This window comes from Molothrus aeneus, unplaced genomic scaffold (genome assembly GCF_037042795.1).
Source record: "Molothrus aeneus isolate 106 unplaced genomic scaffold, BPBGC_Maene_1.0 scaffold_34, whole genome shotgun sequence".
NCBI classification, from domain to species: Eukaryota; Metazoa; Chordata; class Aves; order Passeriformes; family Icteridae; genus Molothrus; species Molothrus aeneus.
In genome coordinates this window covers 2,415,296-2,437,777 of record NW_027099005.1, presented here as the reverse complement: position 1 = coordinate 2,437,777, position 22,482 = coordinate 2,415,296, and the positions used below count along the sequence as shown (strand labels likewise).

The following is a 22,482-nucleotide window of genomic DNA, read 5'->3' as shown; positions in this document are numbered from 1 at the left end:
CATGCTTCCATCCACCTAATAACCAATGCAATTGCCTACTCATTTTGCTTCCACTGTAGAATCACCCATCCTGTCCTTTTCTGTGTGCTCCAAATAAGGTTTAACACAACGGGCAGAGACCCAACGAGAGCCATTTCCTGTTAAAACACATGCATATCCTCTTCTCCATGTTACTAATTCCACTGGGCCAGTCCACTTTCCCGTGATTAAATCTTTTACCCATCCATTAATACCTTTCTGAAAGTTTGGCTGGTTTGAATTCAAAGACAAAAAATGGTAGCATATAGGAGACAATTCTAAGTCAGGTAAAGGATGTAGAAAGTTTAAGACATAAACAGTTTTATCTAATCTCACTTGAGGCGACTCCCTCTGCATTCCCCCTTTTTTTTTGTACCTGTCGTTTCAACACACCATGAGCACGTTCAATAATTGCTTGGCCTGTCGAATACCAGTGGAATGATCAACACCCCAGGCACGAAAAAACACTTGCAATTTCTTTGAAACACACGCCGGGCCATTATCTGTCTTTACATGTGATGGAACGCCTAAGATGGAAAAGGCGTGGCAAAAATGACGAATAACACCCCGAGCTGTTTCACCTGCCAATGCTGAAGCAACCATGGCATGAGAAAAAGCGTCAATTTTAACATGAACATACTTTAGACTGACAAATTCAGGCATTTTTGTAACATCTATTTGCCATTCTTGCAAAGGGAGTAAGCTTCTAGGATTAGTGCTGTAATATTGTGAAACATGAGCCAGATGACAATCAGGGCAAGAAGAAATAATTGACTTTCCTTCGCTGTGTGATAACTTAAATTGCTGCCGTGGTGCCTGAGCACCCTGATGAAAAAAATTGGTGAGATAGAACAGCTTGCTGTAACACATTAGGCACCGTTTTTACTGCTGAGGCAGCCACAAGGGAATCCACATAGGCGCTACCTTCAACAAAGAATCCAGGTAGCAATGTACGGCTATGGATATGCATAATAAAATAAGAATGCTTTCGATTACGAATAACAATCCACAATTTTAACAACATAACAAATAATGGTTTCTCCTTTACATTATACAACACAGCTTGATCCAACTGTTTCACTCAATTAGCAACATAAACAGAATCAGCAACTATATTGATGGAATTAGGAAATAAGGTAAAGGCCAAAAGTACGACACAAAGTTCAACTAATTAAAAGACCCTTTTTGAACCATTGCTTCATATTCCCAGCAGTCATTCTTCTTCCAGGCTACAGCAGTTTTTCCAGTTTTCCCTGATCTATCTGTAAAAACTGTGGCACCTTCCATTGGCACAGAAGAGCAAAATTGTTTCCCCTGAAAGGGAATCTTCTTAGTGAAATCCAAAAGAGGATGAGAAGGTAAATGATATGCTATTTGACCTGTAAAGGAAGATAAGGCAGATTGCAACTCATGATTGTTTTGAAAACACCACTCAAAATACCATTGTTGTACCGGTATGACAATAGTTACAGGAGCACGGCCTAAGATCTCATGGCAGCGTCTGCGCCCTTTGATAATAATGTCTGCAAAAAGCTCATACAGGCCTGGAGCTGTTTTTCGGGACCTGAAAGACAAAAAATATCCACTCCAAAATATGCAATTTGTCTTCCCATTTATCATTCCATTGAGACTACAATCTACATGGTATTTCATCATCTCTCAAAATAAATAATTGCACACCAAGAGAAACTCTATCCTGGTAACAAATTTAGATGTCAAGGGCAATTCAACAACTTCTACAGCCTTTTTTGCTGCAGCAGTCAAATGTCTCTCATCGGTAGAGGAAGTTATCCCGGATAGTAAGTCATACAAAGGTTGCAGTTGATGATTGGTTATCCCCAAGTATGGCCTAAGCCAACTTATTGCACCAACTCATTTTTGTACGTCAACAGCAGTTTTAATATCAATGTCCAATTTTACAGGTTGAGGCACAATTTGTGTATTGGTGATTATCAACCCCAAATATTTCCAAGGCATCTGCCTTTGAACTTTCTCCGGGGCGATAACCAAACCAACTGGAGTGTACACATCGTCCAGCAGTTGGAGGGCATTGTGTCTTCACATGCCCCGATTCTTCACAAGCAGAACATCTGGGTGAAGACTTCATGACTTCAGCCAAAGCAGCCATTTTATGCTCAACCGAACCAACCTTTGAGCAAGCAACTACAAGATCAGACAGTGGGGGACCTCCCGCTAAAGAATCAATAATTCACCTGCAGTCTTTGTTTGCGTTGTCCCAGGCTGTCTGCATAAAATTTGCCTGAGCTTATCATCTTCTACTTGCTTCTCAAGGGCTGCAGCAACCTTCTCCACAAACTGCAGAAAAGGTTCCTTCACCCCTTGCTGGATGGTAATAAACCTTGGTTTAGGAGCTGCCATTTCCATTGTTTGGAGTAAAGCACTCATGTGTGGTGTTTGTGAGGTCCCCAGGACGAGGTGAGAGATGAGAATTTGACTCCATGTTCTCAGAGGGCTGATTTATTATTTTATGACATTATATTTTATGGAAAGAAATTATATACTAAAACTATAGTAAACTATAGAGAAAGGATACATCAGAAGGCTAGAAAAGAATGATGATAAAACCCCATGACTCCTCAGAGCCTCAACACAGCTGGACCATGATTAGTCATTAAATTAAAACAATTCACATGGAACCAATCAAACATTCGCCTGTTGGTAAACAATGTTCAAGCCACATTCCAAAGCAGCAAACACAGGAGCATCAATCAGATACTTATTGTTTTCATTCCTCTCTGAGGCTTCTCAGCTTCCCAGGAGAAAATCCTGGGCAAAGAGGATTTTTCAGAAAATATCATGGTGACACTCATACCCAGCTGCTGGGCCTATGCCAGAACCAGGGGGTCCCATCTTGCCTGCAAATCCGGGTTAGAGAATGGTCCATTGCCCAGCAAGGCATCAGCTCCCACAGCGTGACGTGGATCCTGCTGAGGTAACTGCACATTGTCCAATGCTGCTCTTTCAACCATTTGTTTCCAGGTAGCTTGAAACACACCATACTGCACTGGCTGAAACAGAATCGTAGCAAGGTGAGCAATATCATGAGGTGCAAGTACATCAGCATTTAGAACACGAATCACTTGCATCACCTGCGAAGCGTTGACACCATACTGATCTACTTTTGACTGGAGATCCCTCCATGCAAAACCCTGATGGCTATCTTCTTGTCCCGAATTAGGAACAGCTTTGAAAACAGGAAAAGCCACAGGCCCACCAGAAGCAGCAGAAGCCATCTCCATCCTTTTAGGTGCACCTATTTTCTCTAACAAATTCCAACCTCCCACTTCAGCTGCTTTCATTCTCACATGCTCCCAGAATTGCAAAGGGTGTCAAGGAGTCACAGCCACCTGGCAGGGAGGCAGAGTCCAAGAAACAGCAGGCCTGGATCTGCTCTGAGGGCTAACAGAAACAGATTCCTGCGTCTTTTTAGGTGTACTTATAACCGGCAGTTCACCGTCAGAACTATCACTAGAGAAAGAAGGACACAATGTTAAAAATTGCTTTTGTCCAACCAGTTCAGGAGGGAGGGGCAGGCCAGATGGCTCAGCTGGGGCTGGAGTGGAGGCAGAGGACTCGAAGGAGGGCAGAGGAGGGGCGGAGGGCTCAAGGGAAAGCTGGGGGTGGTGGGGAGCAACTGATCCACGGGAGGGTGAGAGGGGAGCAGGGGAGCAAACGGCCCAGGGAGAGACAGAAGGGCCAAGGACCCAGCCTGTTTTTCACTTGGCTTCTTCTGGAACTTCATTTTGCCTAATTGCTGTGCAGGCGCAAGATACTTTGGTTTGGTACTCAGTTCAACCAACTGCTGAGCAGTTTAACACAGGTTTAACATACACTCAGCAGTCTGTTGGAGATGAGTACCAAGGAGCAGTCTCAGCCTGCCGTTTGATTGTCACGATAGCAAACCCTGGCGGAACCTCCACAGCAACTGCAGCAGGCTCTTCAGGGGGAGATACATGGACAGGCTCAGCCTCAACTTCCTCCTGTTCCTCTACTTCAGTTTCTTGCTCTAATTCCTCTTCCTCCAATTCCTCCCCTCTATCCTGTTCTGCTTCCCGTTCCTTTGTTATAAATGATCAATCAAAAAGCCAAATTTATCAAAATGCAAAAAAGATTTATTTTTTTTTAGCGTGACCAAAATATGGTCCTCAAAAACCCCACAGCCAAAGAGAAAGTGTCGAGCCCGGGGTCAGCGCTGGGTGAACCTGGATCTGACCTCTATCGCATCAGACCTTCCCCTGTTCACGAGCAGCACTTCTTGCGGGGCTGTTTTATACAGTTTGTTATGCCTGAGGCAGAGGAGTCCCGATTTCTTTTGTAACTGCATATTCCAGACAGTTTCTTTCACTGTGCAGAGCTAGACAATCGCTGTTTCCTGGTCAATAGCCAGCGTTAATTGCGTCCAGGGAAGTCGTCTATTCAGATGTATTTTTCTGGCAACTTCTGCTATCCCGATCGATTTTATCAGTTGGGCAATGATCGTCCTCGGGCGTCTTCCGATCACTCGGGATAGCAGCAATCATCGCGTTGGACACGTCTATTCATAAGTTAACTGGGTATTGTTCTCCTGCTGCCTTCAGGAACCTTGAGATTCCAAGTAGACGTCTGCCTCTGGGCTGCTGGTGGTCAGAGACTCGTTTGGATTTCACAGTCATAAAATACCTTCTCTCTATAAGCATGAATTATTCCATAACATACATTACACCTTCAACGCCTCATACAACAGTCTCCAGGTAGCAGCCAAATCAACAACTGTCTTATACCCCTTAGATATCTCTTCCCATAGTCTCTTCCCAGCCTTTTTCCATGCCCGGACACTGAAGGCAGTGTCGGCATCAGCTTCAAAGTCCTGTGGTTTACACCATGTCAGTAAACTACCAAGAGCATAATCAGAAGCTTGAACATTTTTCCTTTTCAATAAAGCCTTCCACATGAATAAAACAGCCTTTTCCTCATTTAATAAATTATTTCCCATTATTTTTCCCAGTCACTTACCTCGAATCAGATTTCTGAATTAGGTCTGGACCTCCGCAGCGTCCTTGCTGCCTTCACTCGTTTTTAGGGTACCTTTCAACTCTTTTTCTCTTTTGTCTTTCCTTTTTTACAGTCCTGTTGCAATCATGGCAGGGCCACCAGATGCCGATATAGGGCACGACACAGCACAAAGTACCACGACTCCATCAGAAGGGTGCAAGAGAGATTTATTATAGCAACATGTTGCTGTTATACTCTTTCAAGATATTTACATTTACTGAACAGACACATTCACTGCCCATTGGTCATAAGAAAGAAACAAAATTCTCAGTAGGTGAACAAGGATCCATGTCACTCTGAGAGCCAACTAAAGTCCCTATCTTCTAACTCTCTCTCTTTCTCCATGGTGTCATGGTGATAGCCTTGGTACCTTCCTCCAGAGAGATATGGGGCTTTCCTTATCTTCAGGAAGCCTTTGCTGGCTCACAAGAACAGCACAAACATATGTTTCCTACAATGAGAGAGATGAAGGAGGAGGTGAGGAAGATCAATTTGGCACCAGTGCAGGTTACAGGCCCCAAAGTCACAGCCCAACATCCCCCAGCTAGAGAGAGAGGGTACACCCAATGAGCCAACCTGTAGTTCTTCCTGCGTGACCATGGGGAAGACATGGGAAGGTGGGATGGGAAATCCACTTCTCTACTGGCAGCACGGGTGCATCAGCTCAAGGAGGGAAACACTAACTGAGGGAGTTCCACTAAAGTGAAGGCAGCCCCAACCTGCCATGACTGAGCTGCCAGGTGTGATCTGTCAGATCCCCTTGAAGGAACCTCTACCATGTATGCCCAGGAAAGAAATAATAACCAGGGCTAGGGGGGTCCTGCCTCTAGCCAGGAAGAGGCACAGCAAAACCGGATTTTCTGGATGGTGTGGATCCGATGGCCTGGCACATCAGAGCCACAAAAATACAACGCCTTAGTTGATACTGGTGTGCAGTGTACCCTAATGCCATCGGGACATGTGGGGCAGAACCTGTTTCCATTGCTGGGGTGACAGGGGGATCACAGCAATTGACCCTCTAGGGAGCTGAGGTGAGCCTGACTGGGAAGGAGTGGCAGAAACATCCTATTGTGACTGGCCCAGAGGCCCCGCGTATTCTGGGCATAGACTTCTTCCAGAATGGCTTCACAAACACCCCAAGGGACTCGGGTGGCCTTTTGGAATAGCTGCTGTAGAGGCAGAGAACATTAATCAGTTGAACACCTTGCCTGGACTATCAGAACACTCATCTGCAGTAGGACTCCTGAGGGTGGAAGAGCAACGAGTACCAATTGTCACCTCGACGGTGCACCACTGGCAGTGTTGAACAAATTGAGATGCCGTGATCTGTAGCAGGCTCCGAGCCTGCTAGGGCTCGACGGAGGGAAGAGGCTTAAAGATAGGAAAATGCCAAGTCACGGTGAAATAGCAACAAATTGAGATGCCGTGATCCCCATCCACAGAATGATCCGTGAGCTGGAGAGCCAAGGGGTGCTCAGCAAATCCCACTCACACTTCAACAGCCCCATCTGGCCTGTGCACAATCTGACAGAGAATGGAGATTGACTGTGGACTATCGTGCCTTGAATGAAGTGACTCCACCGCTGAGCGCTGCTGTGCCGGACATGCTGGAACTCCAGTACGAGCTGGAGTCCAAGGCAGCAAAGTGCTTTGCCACTATAGACATTGCTAACGTGTTTTTCTCCATTCCTCTGGCAGCAGAATGCAGGCCTCAGTTTGCTTTCACCTGGAGGGGCGTGCAGTACACCTGGAACCGACTGCCCCAGGGGTGGAAGCACAGCCCCACCATCTGCCATGGACTGATCCAGGCTGCGCTGGAAAAGGGTGAGGCTCCAGAACACCTGCAGTACATCGAGGACATCATTGTGTGGGGGAACATGGAAATGGAAGTGTTTGAGAAAGGAGACAGGATCATCCAGATTCTGCTGGAAGCTGGCTTCACCATCAAGAAGAGCAAAGTCAAAGGACCCGCCCGAGAGATCCAGCTTCTGGGAGTGAAGTGGCAAGATGGATGGCGTCAGATTCCCACTGAAGTCATCAGTAAGATCAAAACAATGTCTCCACCGACCAGCAAGAAGGAAACACAAGCTTTCTTAGCCATAGGTTTTTGGAGAATGCACATTCCTGAGTACAGCCAGATTGTGAGCCCTCTCCACCTGGTCACCTGCAAGAAGAATGAGTTCCACTGGGGCCCTGAACAGCAACCAGCCTTTGCTCAGATCAAGCAGGAGATCGCTCATGCAGTAGCCCTTGGCCCAGTCAGGAACGGAGCAGAGGTGAAGAATGTGCTCTACTCTGCAGCCAGGAACACTGGCTTGTCCTGGAGCCTTTGGCAGAAGGTGCCTGGGGAGACTCAAGGCCGATCACTGGGATTCTGGAGCCGAAGTTACAGAGGATCCAAAGCCAACTACACTCCCACTGAGAAGGAAATCTTGGCTGCCTATGAAGGAGTTCAAGGGAGCTCAGAGGTGATTGGCACAGAAGCACAACTCCTCCTGGCACCCCGACTACCGGTGTTGGGGTGGATGTTTAAAAGAAAGGTTCTCTGTAGCCACCACGCCACTGACACCACATGGGGCAAATGGATTGCTCTGATCACACAGCGTGCCTGTATTGGAAACCTGAATCGCCTTGGGATTTTGGAGATAAATACAAACTGGCTGGAAGGTGAAAACTTTGGTCTCACTGACAAAGAGGAGCAGGTACAAGTGACACGGGCTGAGGAAGCTCCACCGTACAACCAACTACCAGCAGAGGAAACACGCTACGCTCTTTTCACTGTTGGTTCCTGTCGCATTGTAGGGATGAACTGGAAATGGAAAGCAGCTGTATGGAGCCCCACACGACAGATTGCACAAGCTACCAAAGGAGAAGGTGGATCAAGTCAATTTACTGAACTCGAAACCATTCAGATGGCCCTGGACATTGCTGAAAGAGAGAAGGGGCCAAAACGATACCTTTTATATCGATTCATGGATGATAGCCAGTGATCTGTGAGGTTGGCTGGAAAGGTGGAAAAAGTCCAACTGGCAGCATAGAGGAAAATCAGTCTGGGCTGCTGATGAATGGAAAGACATTGCTTCTTGGTTGGAGAAGCTACCTGTGAAAGTCTGCCATTGAGATGCCCATGTCCCCAAGAGTCGGGCTAGTAAGGAACACCAAAACAACGAGCAGGTAGGTCAGGCTGCAAAGACAGAGGTGCCAAAGATAGACTTAGATTGGCAACATACGGGGGAGTTGTTCCCAGCTCAATGGGCCCATGATGCCTCAGGTCATCAGGGCAGAGACGCCACCTGTAAGTGGGCACGAGACCGAGGGGTGGATCTAACCATGGACAGTATTTCTCAGGTTATCCATGACTGTGAGACATGTGCTGCCATCAAGCAGGCCCAGCAGGTGAAGCCCCTGTGGTACGGTGGGCGGTGGTCCAAGTACAAGTATGGGGAGGCCTGGCAGATTGACTCCATCCCACTGCCCCAAACACGCCAGGGCAAGCGCTACGTGCTGACCATGGTGGAAGCCACCACAGGATGGTTGGAGACCGACCCTGTGCCTCACACCACTGCCCAGAACACCATCCTGGGCCTGGAAAAGCAAGCCCTGTGGAGACATGGTGTGGGAGGATCTTCATCCACTCGTCCCAGGTGTCCATGGGGTTGGGTTTCTTACCTACATACGGGTGGTCGTTTGGTGACAGGGGGACTCCCACCAGGCATGTTAAGAGTGGACCGTCTACGCTTCCAATGGCCATGCAAAGATTGTCTTGCTTTAATGACTTTGCCAAAGTGACCCAGATGTTTTGTTTTGGCTGTGGGACGATCCAGCCGGTGGTCACTTGGATACAGATGAGGGCGCTGATAAAGACGATGACAACGATGGCACTGGTACTGCTGTGGGGTGCCCTGGAGGGTGTGACAGAAAGAATCATACTTCTTCTTTCCCACTGGGTAGTTTTCACTTGTGTATGGTAAAAACACACATTAGTTGACTTATTTTAAGACATTCTGAAATATTTTTAAGTTCCCCCTATAGTTCTTACCAACTCCTCCCAATCACACTCTTCTCTTTTTTAAGGGAAGTTTGAGGGAGGGAAAAAGGAGCAGTTTCAAGAGGGGAAAGAGGGAGGGGGTAGGGATAAAGGGTCACTGGTAGAGGGATGGTGGAAAAGGCAGGGGTGTGTCTGCATTTGAGATGGACATGGATGTTATCAGTGGGATGTATCTACGTGCGATGAGTGTCCTTGCCACAATGTTTGGATATATGAATTTCTTTTTTCTTCATCTCCAAGAGAAAGCTGCTTCTGTGGCATGGTGGGAGAGGGAGCTGGCTTTGTGTTCATTCGAGGGGTCATCGTCAGATCTGTGGTCTACTGATAAATCTTCAGGGAATCCACCAGGGCCCTGTACCTGTAGAAACACAAGCATATCCTCTCCCCCACATAGTGAGAGGGTATGGCCCTTCAATAATTTTAGATTCATGATTCTGGTCAAGTACTGGAGGTCTTTCTTTGAGGTGTGTGTACATGTTATTATGAAAGTGCCTTAAGACAGGGGGGTTTGGTTCTTTTTGAGAGCAATTCATGAAATTCATAGCATAAAGTACTTTGCACAGTCTGTCTTGTATAGAGAGAGCCAGGGGCTATGTACAAATCACAAACGGGACAGGGCTGCTGAGGAACGTGCCTTGAGCTGTTTTATTTTCCAGCATCAGTCTCATTACATGGTTATGACAATGGGAAGATGCCAGCAGCTCATGTCCTCAGCAGCAGACAAAGAACTCAATGTTACAACTTACTTTAAAAGTTTTTTTTACCAATCCCACAAAGCAAAAGCATATTGACAGTAGTTCTATCCAACCACTATTAGCACAGGTACCTTTGGTTAAAACAATGCTTGCTTATTTTGAATACAATACCTGCTTGTAAGCCTTAAAACACAATGCACAGAGCTCCATTATTAAGCTTCAAACTTCCTAATATCTTGCTAGAAAAACTCTTCTGTAGCTTAGAGAGTTTTTCTAGACAAGCGTTAATACACAGACCATTGTTCTATTTGTCCTTACTTTTCTACTTTTTAAATAATTTTTCTGCTGACCAATCTCATGGCTACTGCTTAGCTCTAATCACAGTCCTGCTGTCTCTGAGGCCTGCCTTTTGCAGCTTTCCCAAAAACCCTCTGATTTTGTGGATTCCCACACTGAACACAAGTTCAGCTATTTTAAATCAAATGCTCACTGATGTAGATAGTACTAAACATGGCACACTGCAAAATAGAGCTGCTATAGATTTTTTGCTGTTAGCACATGGGCACAGGTGTGAGGATTTTGAAGGAATGTGTTGTATGAATCTCTCTGGCCAGTCTACATCCATTCATAGGAAACTCAAACAACTACAAGACAACAGGAAGAAATTGACTCTGAATGATTGGGGCTTGGATGAATGGTTTGAGGCAATAACTGGATGATTGAAAGATCCCTTAAAGGGAGCTTTGTTATTACTAGTAGTTATTATTATATTGCTTTGAGCTATTCCATGCATAGTGATATTGGTGACCCACTTGGTAGAAAATACAGTGAAAAGGGTTTGGCTGGTGCAAGAAGAAGAAGGGGGAGTTGTAGCAATGTATCTGAACAACTTAGGCCAAACTGTGCTCCAGCCATATTGCTTGTAGTTCTTCTTATCAGAGCCCTCTGGAATTCACCAAGGTTACTAAGACATAAACTGTGCTAAATGAAGAAAGAAAATGCTGAGAAACAGAATGCCAAGAGCACAAGAACCAGATAACAGAGGGCTGTGAACCACCTGGACTGTAACCAATCACATACCCAGAGAAGTGAGTGCAGAACACAAGGACAAGAGAGAGGCACCAATGCAGAGATGCGTGATCAGTGTGTGCAGTAGAGTTAGAATGCATAAATAAGTGGATAATGTAAACAATCAATGGCTTCAGCTTAATCATATTAGTTAGTTGTATGGGAGTCCTGTTTTCCCACCAAGGGTGCCTGGGAAGGAGGGATGGTTCTTTCCCATATAAAGGAAAGCACTGAGGCAGGAGCAGGAGACAAGTGACCCTTGCATGCCTGGGGCCTCATGGCCTCCTTGTCCCTGCTCAGCAGCCGGGCAGGGGCCGCCCCATGCTCCTGCCCTTGGCATTGCCCATCCCCACATGCCAGTGCCCATCCCGGCAAGAGCCCTGAGCAAGGAGGGAGGGACAGCATCTGCCTGGCCAGGCCCTGGGGCTCAGGCCTTGGCCCTTGGCATTCCTCAAACACATCCAGCTTTGCTCAGCACCAGAGACACCTTGGCCTTGTTTGTCCCCAGCTGTCATCACTGCCTGCAGTGTTCTGCTCTACCTGGAACCTGGGGACACTTGCTCAGTCATGTTCCTCTGTGGGACCCATTAAAACTTCAAGAAGCTTTGGAGGTTGAGTTCTTGAGAAGTTTTTTGAACACTCTCTCAGGGACTGAATCTGCTGTAAACAACACCAAAGCCCTGAGAGGCTCATTAAAGTTTTCCTAGTCCAGTGATGGAGAAAGATTTCAAAGAACTTGTAAGAAATACACATTTTTAAGGATGTATTTTATTTTATTTCTCTTTAGCGCAGAGACGATTGCAGCATTCTGTGATTGATATTGACCCAGGGTCTCTCCTCAGCAGCTCTGGCCTGCTCACAAAAGCTGTGCCTGGAGCTCTGACCCAGTGTGGACAACCTTGCTCCACATTGCCCAGCCCCATCCTGTCTATCCTCACTCCCCTGGGACCTGCTGTGCTTGGAGAGCTGGCTGCACTCAGCCTAAGAGGGGTTTTCTCTTTTTGGGTTTTTTTGAAGCAATCTGAAACTCCTGAGTTTCCCCACTGAAAACAGACACACTGCTCAGGTGTGTGCCAGCCCCAGGTGTCACCAAAGCCACTGCAGAGCTGCCCTGGGCCAGCTGTGAGGGTGGATCATCAGCCCAAGCTGCACTGGGCCACTGCAAGGGGCTGTGGCCATGGGCACTGCTCTGACCCCACTGCTGGGTTTGGCTGCCACGGCCACCGTGAGGATTTAAACTGTCCTTGGAAACACTGGGGAGGACTCGACATACTGGGAACACTGGGAATGCTGTAAGAGACACTGGGACATACTGGGAGCGACACTGGCGAGGACTGGGACATACTGGGGAACACTGGGAACATTGTGGGGAAGACTGGTGACACTGGGGCATCCTGTGGATGAAATTGGGAGGAACTGGAGGGAATGGGAATGGACTCAGGTGTTTTGGGAGGGACTGGGCTGAATTCGAAGGGATCGGAGGGGCACTGGGGTTGTACTGGGGTAGTACTGGGAATGAACTGGGCTGTACTGGGAGGGAATGGATAGGCTGTTCCCGCCTCCGCCGCCTCTCATTTTCCGATGCTGCCGCCCATCACTGCTTACAACCAATCAGCGCCAGAGATCCGGGGCTGGGGGCGGTGCCTAGGCGGCCGCCTTATTTTTCTTTTGCCTACAACTCCCATCATGCCTCGCGGCCGGATACAGCCCCATTGCAGCCGGGACTGCAACGCCTGTCATGCCCCACGCTCCCAAGAACCCTGGGATCCGCCCCCATCTGTCCCATAAGTGTCCCCTAGACCCTGAAGGATCCCTCAGTGCCTCCTCAGCGCCCATTTGGGACCCCACAAAAGCGTCCCCGGACCCCCTGCGTGCTCCCAACCCCACAGATGCCCGGTACAGCCACTTCTGGGAATTCGTCTCCTCTCATCCCCCGTGGCCCCAGAGCCCCTCAGAACACAGTCCCGCGCTTAAAACTCCTGCCGTGCCTCGCGCCCTAAAGAGCCCAGTTAGAGCTCCCCGAGCACCCCCCAAGGATTCCCGAGCCGTTTACGTTCCCCCAAGGACCTCAAGTCACGGCTCGGACGCAAAAGTGTCCCCCAGGTGCCTTCCCGGACCCCCAAAGCCGCGTTCGAGCCACTTCCGGGACTACAGCTCCCATCATACTCCGCGGCGCACGTCCAGCGCTAGTCCAGCCGGGACTTCATCTCCCGTCATGCCCCGCGCCCCTCCGAGAGCCATTGCAGCTGCACCCAGAACTCCCGTGATGCTCTGCGGCCCCGTTAAACCGTATGATACCTGCGCCTTCAACTCCCATCACTCCCCGCGCCCTAGAGAGCCCCGTTCGAGCCCCCAAGGGCCCGCCCGGACACTGAAGGGCCCCAAATTCCCCTCCCTGACGTCCAAGGGCCCCCCTCAATCCCCAAGTGCTGCCCCGGACCTCGAACTGGCCCTCAGAATCCCTGAGTGCCCCGTCCAAGTGCTCACCCGGCTCCCCCAAGTGTCCTCCAGACCCTCAAGTTCTATCTGAATTCCCTCCCCAGACCTAAAACTGCCCCAAATGTGCCCCAGAATTGGCTCCACGGCCCCCAAAGTGCCCCCTCCTTGACCCTATGCGAAAAAAAGATGATAAAAATGATGGCAAAAGGTCTACAAAGAATATTAGTTACCATAAAGAGGAAGAAATAAATACCCAATCGAGCTTGATGAATTAATGAAGGGAATTGTGTTACTTAGAACCAATGACCAATAATTTTCTGTGTTGCTAAAAGTGTATTGAATTTTTAATATAAATGTACAAGTTAGGTAATTAAAATTGAATAATACTATCATAATAATATAATTGTCATTTTATTAATTAATTGAATTTTATTTATAAGGAAAAATGCTTAAATTTTTGTTATGTTTAGGGATGTCAGTCCCAGGTGGGCGATGTCAGACATGGTGAGGCTGGGGGTGAGGAGCAGCTTGTCCAAACAGGCTCATCCTGCAAGGCGCTCATTCTTCTCCCTGCCCAGACCTCCTATGGAGACATTCAGCATCAAGATCACCTGGGGAATGCTTCCCTCCCCTCTTCTCTGAAATGAAAAGTAAACAATATTCCCTTGTCTAAAACCAAAAATCATGAGGTGCACTTTGAAATCTCCCTCCTGAACAGAATTCCAAACTGACTCCAATCACTGCACAAGGCCTGGAGACTCAAAGGCAATGGAAGGGAGACAAAGAGCTCCTGAGGGCTTTCTGGATTTTAATCAGCCCCACGCTGGATTTGGGGCTGGGTCCAGGAGCCTCAGGCACGGAGAGAAGGATGAAGAAGCTGCTCAAGGAGTCAGCAGCAAAACTCCAAGTGCCTTGGAGCATGGCTGGGCCCCAGTGAGGGCAGGGAGTGCCAAAGGCTGCCCAGGGCCTGGTGAGAGCAGATCCTTGAGGCCAGGATTGCAGGGAGCCCAAGGCTCTGAGCAGGGAACTGCAATGCTGAGCAAGGCCTGGCTTGGCTGCAGGAAGCAGAAAGGCCAAGGCCTGAGCCCAGCCTGGGCCAGCAGGGCCTGTCCCTCATGGCTGCCTCGGGGCTCTTGGTGGGCCGGGGGGATGTGAGGGGCAGCAAGGACAAATGGCATCAACCTGCAGCCCTTGCCAGCCTCCCCAGGGAGGCCAAGGGAGAAGCAAAGTGCAGCCCCTGCCAGGAAAGTTCCTCCTGTGGGGCCTCCAGAGGCGCTGCCCGAGCCCAGGGCACAAAGGCCTGGGTGCCTGTGGCCCTGCCAGCCCTGCCCAGCCCTTGGCCATCTGTCCTGCAGGCTGTGGCCCCTGGGCGTGCTGCTCCTCTGCCCTGGCTGGCTGCACTCGCCCATCTCGCTGTCCCCCAGCATTTCTCACCCAGTGTTTCTGTGCCCTCCCTGAGCTCCCTGCACCCAGCGCTGCCGGCTCCTGGCACACAGAGCCCGGCCATGGCCCAGCCTCACGCTGCCACACCTCCAGCACCAACATTCTGCCCTGCGAGGGACTTTGCTTTCTCCTTAGCTCCAGCCTGAACCTTCCAAGCTGCACTTTGAGGAGGTTTCCTGCAATTCCCACTGCCAAGCAAAGCTCTGTCTCCTGCTGTTCACAAACAGAGATGGGCTGGAGGGAGATGTGGTGGTCAGAGGCTCCCTGGGACACAGTGACCATGAAATTATTGAGTTTTTACACATTCTGTGAAAAAAGAGGCATCAACAAATCTTCTGCACTGGACTTGTAAAACCAGACTTCAGCCTATGAGGATGTAGATTTGGCAAGTACCAAATCAGGTACTGATTTTTTAAAGTGAAACAGTCTTTTAAAACAAAGGATTCCAGGAAGGATGGATGCACTTCAAGAAAGAAATCTTGAAAGAGCAGGAACAGCCTGTCCCTCTGAGCCAAAAAGTGAGCTAGCAAGGAAAAGGACTGGCCTGGCTGGACATGGAGCATTTTCCAGGAACTCAAGGGAAAAAAGAGGGTGCATCATCATTGCACAGAGAGGCAGGCAACTCAGGAAGTGTTTTAGGATGTTGTTACGTCATGCATGTCCCAGACTGCAAGGCAAGGTGGATTCTATTTGCCATCTCTATGGCAGTTTTCTTCTGTTAATTGGGCAGTTTTCCTTATCTCTTCCATAACCACTCCTCCCTCCAGGGGTCATCTGCTGATACTGGGCTATTGAATGTCACTGCATGGCTGATAAGAACTACAGCATCCCATTGGGAGATGCTCTGCCCAGAGGGAGGAGCCAAGCAGTCCTAGCTGGATATAATCTGAGTTTCTGGAACACCAGCACAGCTTCTCCTCTGGATTTCCCAGAGGAACAGCAGCTGCCTCTTCCACTGGATCTTCAGAGGAAGACTACACCTTTCTACAGGATCCCTGCTCCAACAGAACCACACCTGACACTCCAGGAGGGCTGCAGCCACAATTCCAATTGGACTGCTACCAACACCCTGACCCACAGGTGTCAGGTTGAGTTCTGACTCTGTCAGTGTTGTTTTGGTTTACTGCATTGTTTATTTTATCTTTTTATTTTCTTTCCTAATAAGGAACTGTTATTCCTGCTTCCATATTTTTGCCTGAGAGTCCCCTTAATTCCAAATTGATAACAATTTGGAGGGAAGGGATTTACATTTTCCATTTCAGGGGAGGCTCCTGCCTTCCTTACCAGACACCTGTCATTCAAAACCAAGACAATGCAGAAAGAAAATTAGAGAGGTGAAAGCATAATAGTTGCTGGCCACTTCTTTGAAGAATATTAAAAATATTTTTTATTAATGCATTAATGGCAAAGGGGTGAAGAGGAAAATCTCCATTCCTTATTGGGGGGATATGGTAACCAAAGCTGAGGAAAAGGCTGAGGTACTTAACCCCTTCTTTGCCTCAGTTTCCAACAATAAGTCAACTTGTCCTCCGGGCAAGTGTCCTCCTGAGCTGTAGATGGCACAGGAAGAAGAACAGCCCTCCTGTAATCCAAGAGGAAGCAGCTGAGGACCTGCTGAGCCACTCAGATGCTCACCGGTGTCTCTGGGAGCAGATGGGATCCATCCCAGGGGGATGGAGGATCTGATGGATGAGCTCCCCAAGCTGCTCTCCATCATTTACCATCAGTGCTGGCTCAGCAGGGAGGTTCCAGAGCACTGGAGGTGCCAAGGTGAGCCCATCCCCAAGAAGGGCTGGAAGGAGGAGCTGGGGAACTCCAGGCCTGTCAGCCTGACCTGGGTGCCTGGCAAGGTTATGGAACAGATCACCTTGAGTGCCATCACAGGGCACCCACAGGATGGCCCAGGGATCAGAGCCAGCCAGCGTGGATTTCAATGTCTGCACTGATGATCTGCATGAGGGGACTGAGTCCAGCATCAGCAAATTTGCAGATGACACCAAGCTGGGTGTGAGTGTGGATCTGCTGGAGGGTAGGAGGGCTCTGCAGAGGGACCTGGACACGCTGGATCCAGGGCCCAAATCCAGCCAAGGTGAGGTTGAACAAGACCAAGTGCTGGGTGCTGCACTTTGGCCACAACAACCCCTGCAGCGCTACAGGCTGGGGACAGAGTGGCTAGAGAGCGGCCAGGCAGAAAGGGACCTGGGGCACTGATGGACAGCAGGCTGGACATGAGGCAGCAGTGTGCCCAGGTGGGCAAGAAGGCCAATGGCTCCTGGCCTGGATCAGGAATGGTGTGGCTAGCAGGAGCAGGGCGGGGATTCTTCCTCTGCACTCGGCACTGGCGAGGCCACACCTCGAGTGCTGTGTCCCGTTCTGGGCCCTCCAGTTAAGGGAGGACCTGGAGGGGCTGGAGCGTGTCAAGAGAGGGGCAACAAGGCTGATGAGGGGTCTGGAACACAAGTCCTGTGAGGAGTGTCTGAGGGAGCTGGGGTGGTTTATCCTGGAGAAGAGGAAGCTCAGGGGAGACCTCATCACTCTCTGCAACTCCCTGACAGGAGGGTGCAGCCAGGGGGGTCGGGCTCTTCTCCCAGGGAACAGCAACAGGACAAAAGGAAACAGCCTTAAGCTGCACCAGGGGAGATTTAGGCTGGACATGAGGAAATATTCTTCACAGAAGGGGTGATTGGGCATTGGAAGAGGCTGCCCAGGGATGTGGTGGAATCACCGTCCCTGGAGATGTTTAAGGAAAGACTGGATGTGGCACTTACTGCCATGGTCTGGGTGACAAGGTGGTGTTGGGTCACAGGTTGGAGTTGCTGCTCTCCAAGGTCTTTTCCAACCTGGTTAATTTTGTGATTCTGTGATGATTGTGACACTGCAGCGCCCTGGGGAAGCAAGGGGCCATTGTGGCACTGCAGGGCCTCGTGGAACTAAGAGGATCACAGTGACACTGGGTACTGAAGGCACCACAGAACCAAGGCCCCATTGTGACACTGTGGGGCTGAATGGAAGCGAGGAGTCCAGTGGGACTCTCTGGGTCCTCGTGGAACCATGGAGGCCACTGTGACTCTGCAGGGCCTTGTTAAACTCAGGGGCCATTGAGACACTACGGAACCAAGGAGACCCTTGTGAGACCCTGGGGCCCAACGGAACCAAGGGGCCATTGTGACACTGCAGGGACTGGTGGAACTAAGGGAACAATTGTGACACTCTGGTGCCCCATGGAACCAAGGGGCCATTGTGACACTGCAGGGACTGGTGGAACCAAGGTGTGGTGGGTTCAGTGCTGGCTAAATGCCAGTGCACCCACTAGAATATACTTACTAATTTTCTAATGTGAGATAGGATTAGATGGAAAGCAAAGAAGGTTTAAGACTTTAAAAGGGTATAAGGAAAACTTTATTAATAGTAACTAAATGTAAAAAATTAGAATTTGAATAAAACGTTTAAAACATTTCTTCTAGCTCCTACAACCTTTTCTTTCCCACTAAGAATGTACAGAAACAATTCAATCAGTTTATCACCTCTAGAATAGTCTTTCTTCAGTTCACTTAGGGAGAGGAGTCTCTCTTGTCATTTTATGGAGACTTCTCCACAAGAAAACAGTTCTCTCATTGCTTTTAATTTCCACAAACAGCAGCTGCCCAGGACTCTGCAATTTTGAAGTCCCTCCCATTATTTCACAGCCTTCCCACAGCTGTGTTTGTGAGTTATGTCAACTTTTGGGGTATAAATTTAAGGATGAGCTATTCAAGAGCAAAGGTTCCCTTTATCTGTCTCTGACATCATCTCTGGGAACAGAGGTCTTCTTCTTTCCCTGGGGGCAAAGGGTCTTCATCACTTCTCTCGGTTCGAACGTCTCATGGGATCACAGCTTCTTCAACATCTGCTTGCTTTAGCAGAAATGCCTTTGCTCATATCTACAATTTGAACACTTCCATCCCCCCATACTTCAATGAGTTACAGGGAAAAAAGAGTCTGATGTATCAATTATATTTTCTCCATAGCCTTACAAGAGGATTTCAGCCCAGGACTGAGGCATCTCCTCAACCCTCCCATCTGGAACTTGACTTCCTCTTACTGACCTTCACGTCTCATGTTCTGTACGTGTCTTCACTCTGTCCTTTTCTCTCACCCGAGGCAGGACTGAAGGTCTGTAAGCCTTATCTATGCACTGAAAGAGTTAATATCTCACCTGGGGCCTGCAGATGGTCATGTGCTTCCTGCTGTGTGGCAGCTCAATCGCGGTGATGGATTTTTCAGGCTGCCCTGGGGGCTGTGTCAGGATCAGCCCCATGGCTGGTCTCTGGCCCCTGCTGCGCTCAATTCCAGGCTCAGGGCCACTCTCTGTGTGGGCTACAAGGCTGCCTCTGGCCTCAGCCACACGATCTCGTGCAGCGGCCACACTGGGGGGAAATGGCTGAGATCTCAGCTGGAACACGCCAGGGGCTGATGGCCTCTCCTCCCCCTGCCTGGCAGCTGCTGTGGCCCAGCTCTGCTGGGACAGGGCTTGGCAGGGTCCCTGAGAAGGGGCCCAGCCCTGCAACAGGGCCTACCTGGCCTGGCTCGGCTGAGACGGGAGCCAGGCCGGCCTTGTTACCTGTTCCCAGCCAGAAGGAAAAGAGAGCTTTTCCCAGGGCTTGGTCATTTTTAAAATGTGTATTCATGGAGGTGTGTTCAGCTTTCTAGTGGTTTAACAAGGTGTCAGTCTTCAAAACCAGTCACTGATTGGTGCTGTTAGCCACAGAGGAAGCTCTCAGCAGCTCTTCTCGAATAATCATTTCCATGGGTGGCTTCTTCCCTCCTCACCAAATGTCAGTTAATGCAAAACCAGCTCATAAAGGAACAATTGTGACACTCTGGTGCCCCATGGAACCAAGGGTCCCTCATGACACTGCAGGATCTTCTGTGAGCAGGGGTCCATTGTGACACTGCACCACCAGGGAATCCATTGGGGCACTCTGGGGCCTCATGGGACCAAGGGACCCCTGTGACACTGTGTGACCTTGTGGAACCATGGAGGCCATTGTGACACTGCAGGACCTCGTGCAATGATGGGGCCATTGTGACGCTGCATGGCCCCATGGAACCAAGGGGCCAGTGTTGCTCTGCAGGGACTCATGGAATGAAGGAAACATGTTTGACACCATGATAGCCCTTAGGACCAAGAGGACATTGTGACACTGTGGGACCAAGGAGAGCATTGCTGCACTAAGAGCCGTCATGGAACCAAGGATCCATTGTGACACTGTGGGACCCAAGGATCCAAGGTAATTTTTGACACCAAAGGGGTGCCATGGAACCAAAGGGGCATTGTGACACTGGAAGGCCTCATGGAATCATGGAGAGCATTGTGACACTCTTTGACCTCTAGGAGCTGTGGTGACACCAAGCTGGGTGTGAGTGTGGATCTGCTGGAGGGTAGGAGGGCTTTGCAGAGGGACCTGGACAGGCTGGATCCAGGGCCCAAATCCAACAAGGTGAGGTTGAACAAGACCAAGTGCTGGCTCCTGCACTTTGGCCACAACAGCCCCTGCAGCGCTACAGGCTGGGGACAGAGTGGCTGGAGAGCGGCCAGGCAGAAAGGGACCTGGGGGCACTGATGGACAGCAGGCTGGACATGAGGCAGCAGTGTGCCCAGGTGGGCAAGAAGGCCAATGGCTCCTGGCCTGGATCAGGAATGGTGTGGCCAGCAGGAGCAGGGCTTCTGTGCCAGCACTGATCTGCCCCCAGCTCTGCACACAGACATTGCTGTGCAGGTCCAGAGAAGGCAACAAAATGGGGATCTCTGCAGAAAACTTTGCTGGGAGATTCTTTAGTTTATTTAAAGCCACTGAGAGCACAGGTTCCTCATTGGTACATTCTGTGGCCACAGTGAAGGTAGAGAGAAACAAAATGAGAAATGGCACAAACAATGGCATTTATTTCTGGACCATATTAAAAAATTAAAACAAAGGAATGAAAAGAACAAACCACCAGACCCAAGTACTATCAAAGATGACTTTTATTACAAGTGACTTGCAGAAACCTACCAGCAGTTTAATGTTTCTGAAATTGTCCAGTCAGCAGTGTCCACACTGCAGCCTGGAGCTCCTGGTTCCTCAGGCTGTAGATTAAGGGGTTCAGTACTGGAGGAACGACTGAGTACAGAACTGACACCAACAGATCCAGGAGTGGGGAGGAGACTGAAAGGGGCTTCAGGTAGGCAAATGCTGCAGTGGTGATAAACAGGGAGACCACGGCCAGGTGAGGGAGGCAGGTGGAAAAGGCTTTGTGCCGTCCCTGCTCAGAGGGGATCCTCAGCACAGCCCTGAAGATCTGCACATAGGAGAAAACCATGAACACAAAACAACCAAATGCTAAAGCGGTAGTGAAAACAGAAACCCCAAGTTCCCTGAGGTAGGATTTGGAGCAGGAGAGCTTGAGGATGTGTGGGATTTCACAGAAGAACTGGCCCAGGGCATTGCCATGGCACAGGGGCAGGGAAAATGTATTGGCCGTGTGGATGAGAGCATTGAGAAAGGCACTGGCCCAGGCAGCTGCTGCCATGTGGGCACAAGCTCTGCTGCCCAGGAGGGTCCCGTAGTGCAGGGGTTTGCAGATGGACACGTAGCGGTCGTAGCACATGATGGTCAGGAGGGAAAACTCTGCTGAAATGAAAAAGACAAACAGAAAGAGCTGTGCAGCACATGCTGAGTAGGAGATGGTGCTGGTGTGCCAGAGGGAATTGTGCATGGCTTTGGGGACAGTGGTGCAGATGGAGCCCAGGTCGCTGAGGGCCAGGTTGAGCAGGAAGAAGAACATGGGCGTGTGCAGGTGGTGGCCGCAGGCTACGGCGCTGATGATGAGGCCGTTGCCCAGGAGGGCAGCCAGGGAGATGCCCAGCAAGAGGCAGAAGTGCAGGAGCTGCAGCTGCCGCGTGTCTGCCAATGCCAGCAGGAGGAAGTGCCTGATGGAGCTGCTGTTGGACATTTGCTGTGTCTGGGCATTTCAACCTGCAGAAGGAGGAAAGACAGGGCAATGGAGTGGAGATTTCTCACAGAAAAGTCAAAGCCCTTTCTCATAGAGTCTTTCCTGCCACTGAACACCTCCTCCTTGTCTATGTCTAGGGGACCTTCCTTCAGCTCTGTTGCTGGAGCCCTGATTGCTGCTGGCCAATGTTGTGTCAGGAGCTGGACCTTGGCCTGCAGGACACCTGGGAGTCAGCCCTGACCCCCAATCAGTGCAGGGGAACAGTGAGGGCAGGGGCCAGTCCTGCTATTGGGACTTGGATAAAGAATGTTCAGCTAAGGCAGAGGAGCTGCCTGGGTGAAGGGCTGGGGATGCCAGAAGGCAGAACGAAAGATTCTGCTGCACCTAGGAGAACAGAGAGTCCAGGGAGGCAGGAGGGTTGTCTGAGGCTTAGTGCAGACTGAGGGGAGCTGCTGTCCCTCTCTCCTGTTCCAGCTGGCCTGGACTTGCACCTTTCTGAGATCCACTCCCATGTTACCCTGGACAGCCAGGAGACACTGCTGAGAGCAGAGGGATCCTGGCACACAAAGTGGCTCCTGCCTTTCCCAGAGTCAGGAGAGTGGGCTCATGGCCAGCCTCCCAGGCTGCCCTGCCCAGAGCTCCCCGGGCACAGGGAGCTGGGACACCCCATTGCTGTGCTCAGCCTGCACAGGAGGAGCCCAAGGGCTGGGCCTGGCCCTGCAGCTGGAACTGCCATTGCAGAGAGCC

The 22,482-nt window shown here is 49.8% G+C and overlaps 1 protein-coding gene across 1 annotated transcript; it reads right to left on the bottom strand.

Moving 5' to 3' along the window:
* Positions 1-13,795: 13,795 nt before the first annotated feature.
* LOC136570510 (olfactory receptor 14J1-like) lies at positions 13,796-21,735 on the bottom strand. The gene is made up of 2 exons (XM_066570973.1): positions 20,816-21,735; positions 13,796-13,838 (listed from the first exon to the last, which is right to left on the bottom strand). Exons 1-2 carry the CDS (start codon positions 21,733-21,735, stop codon positions 13,796-13,798), a joined length of 963 nt encoding a protein of 320 aa, XP_066427070.1.
* Between the last annotated feature and the right edge of the window lie 747 nt (positions 21,736-22,482).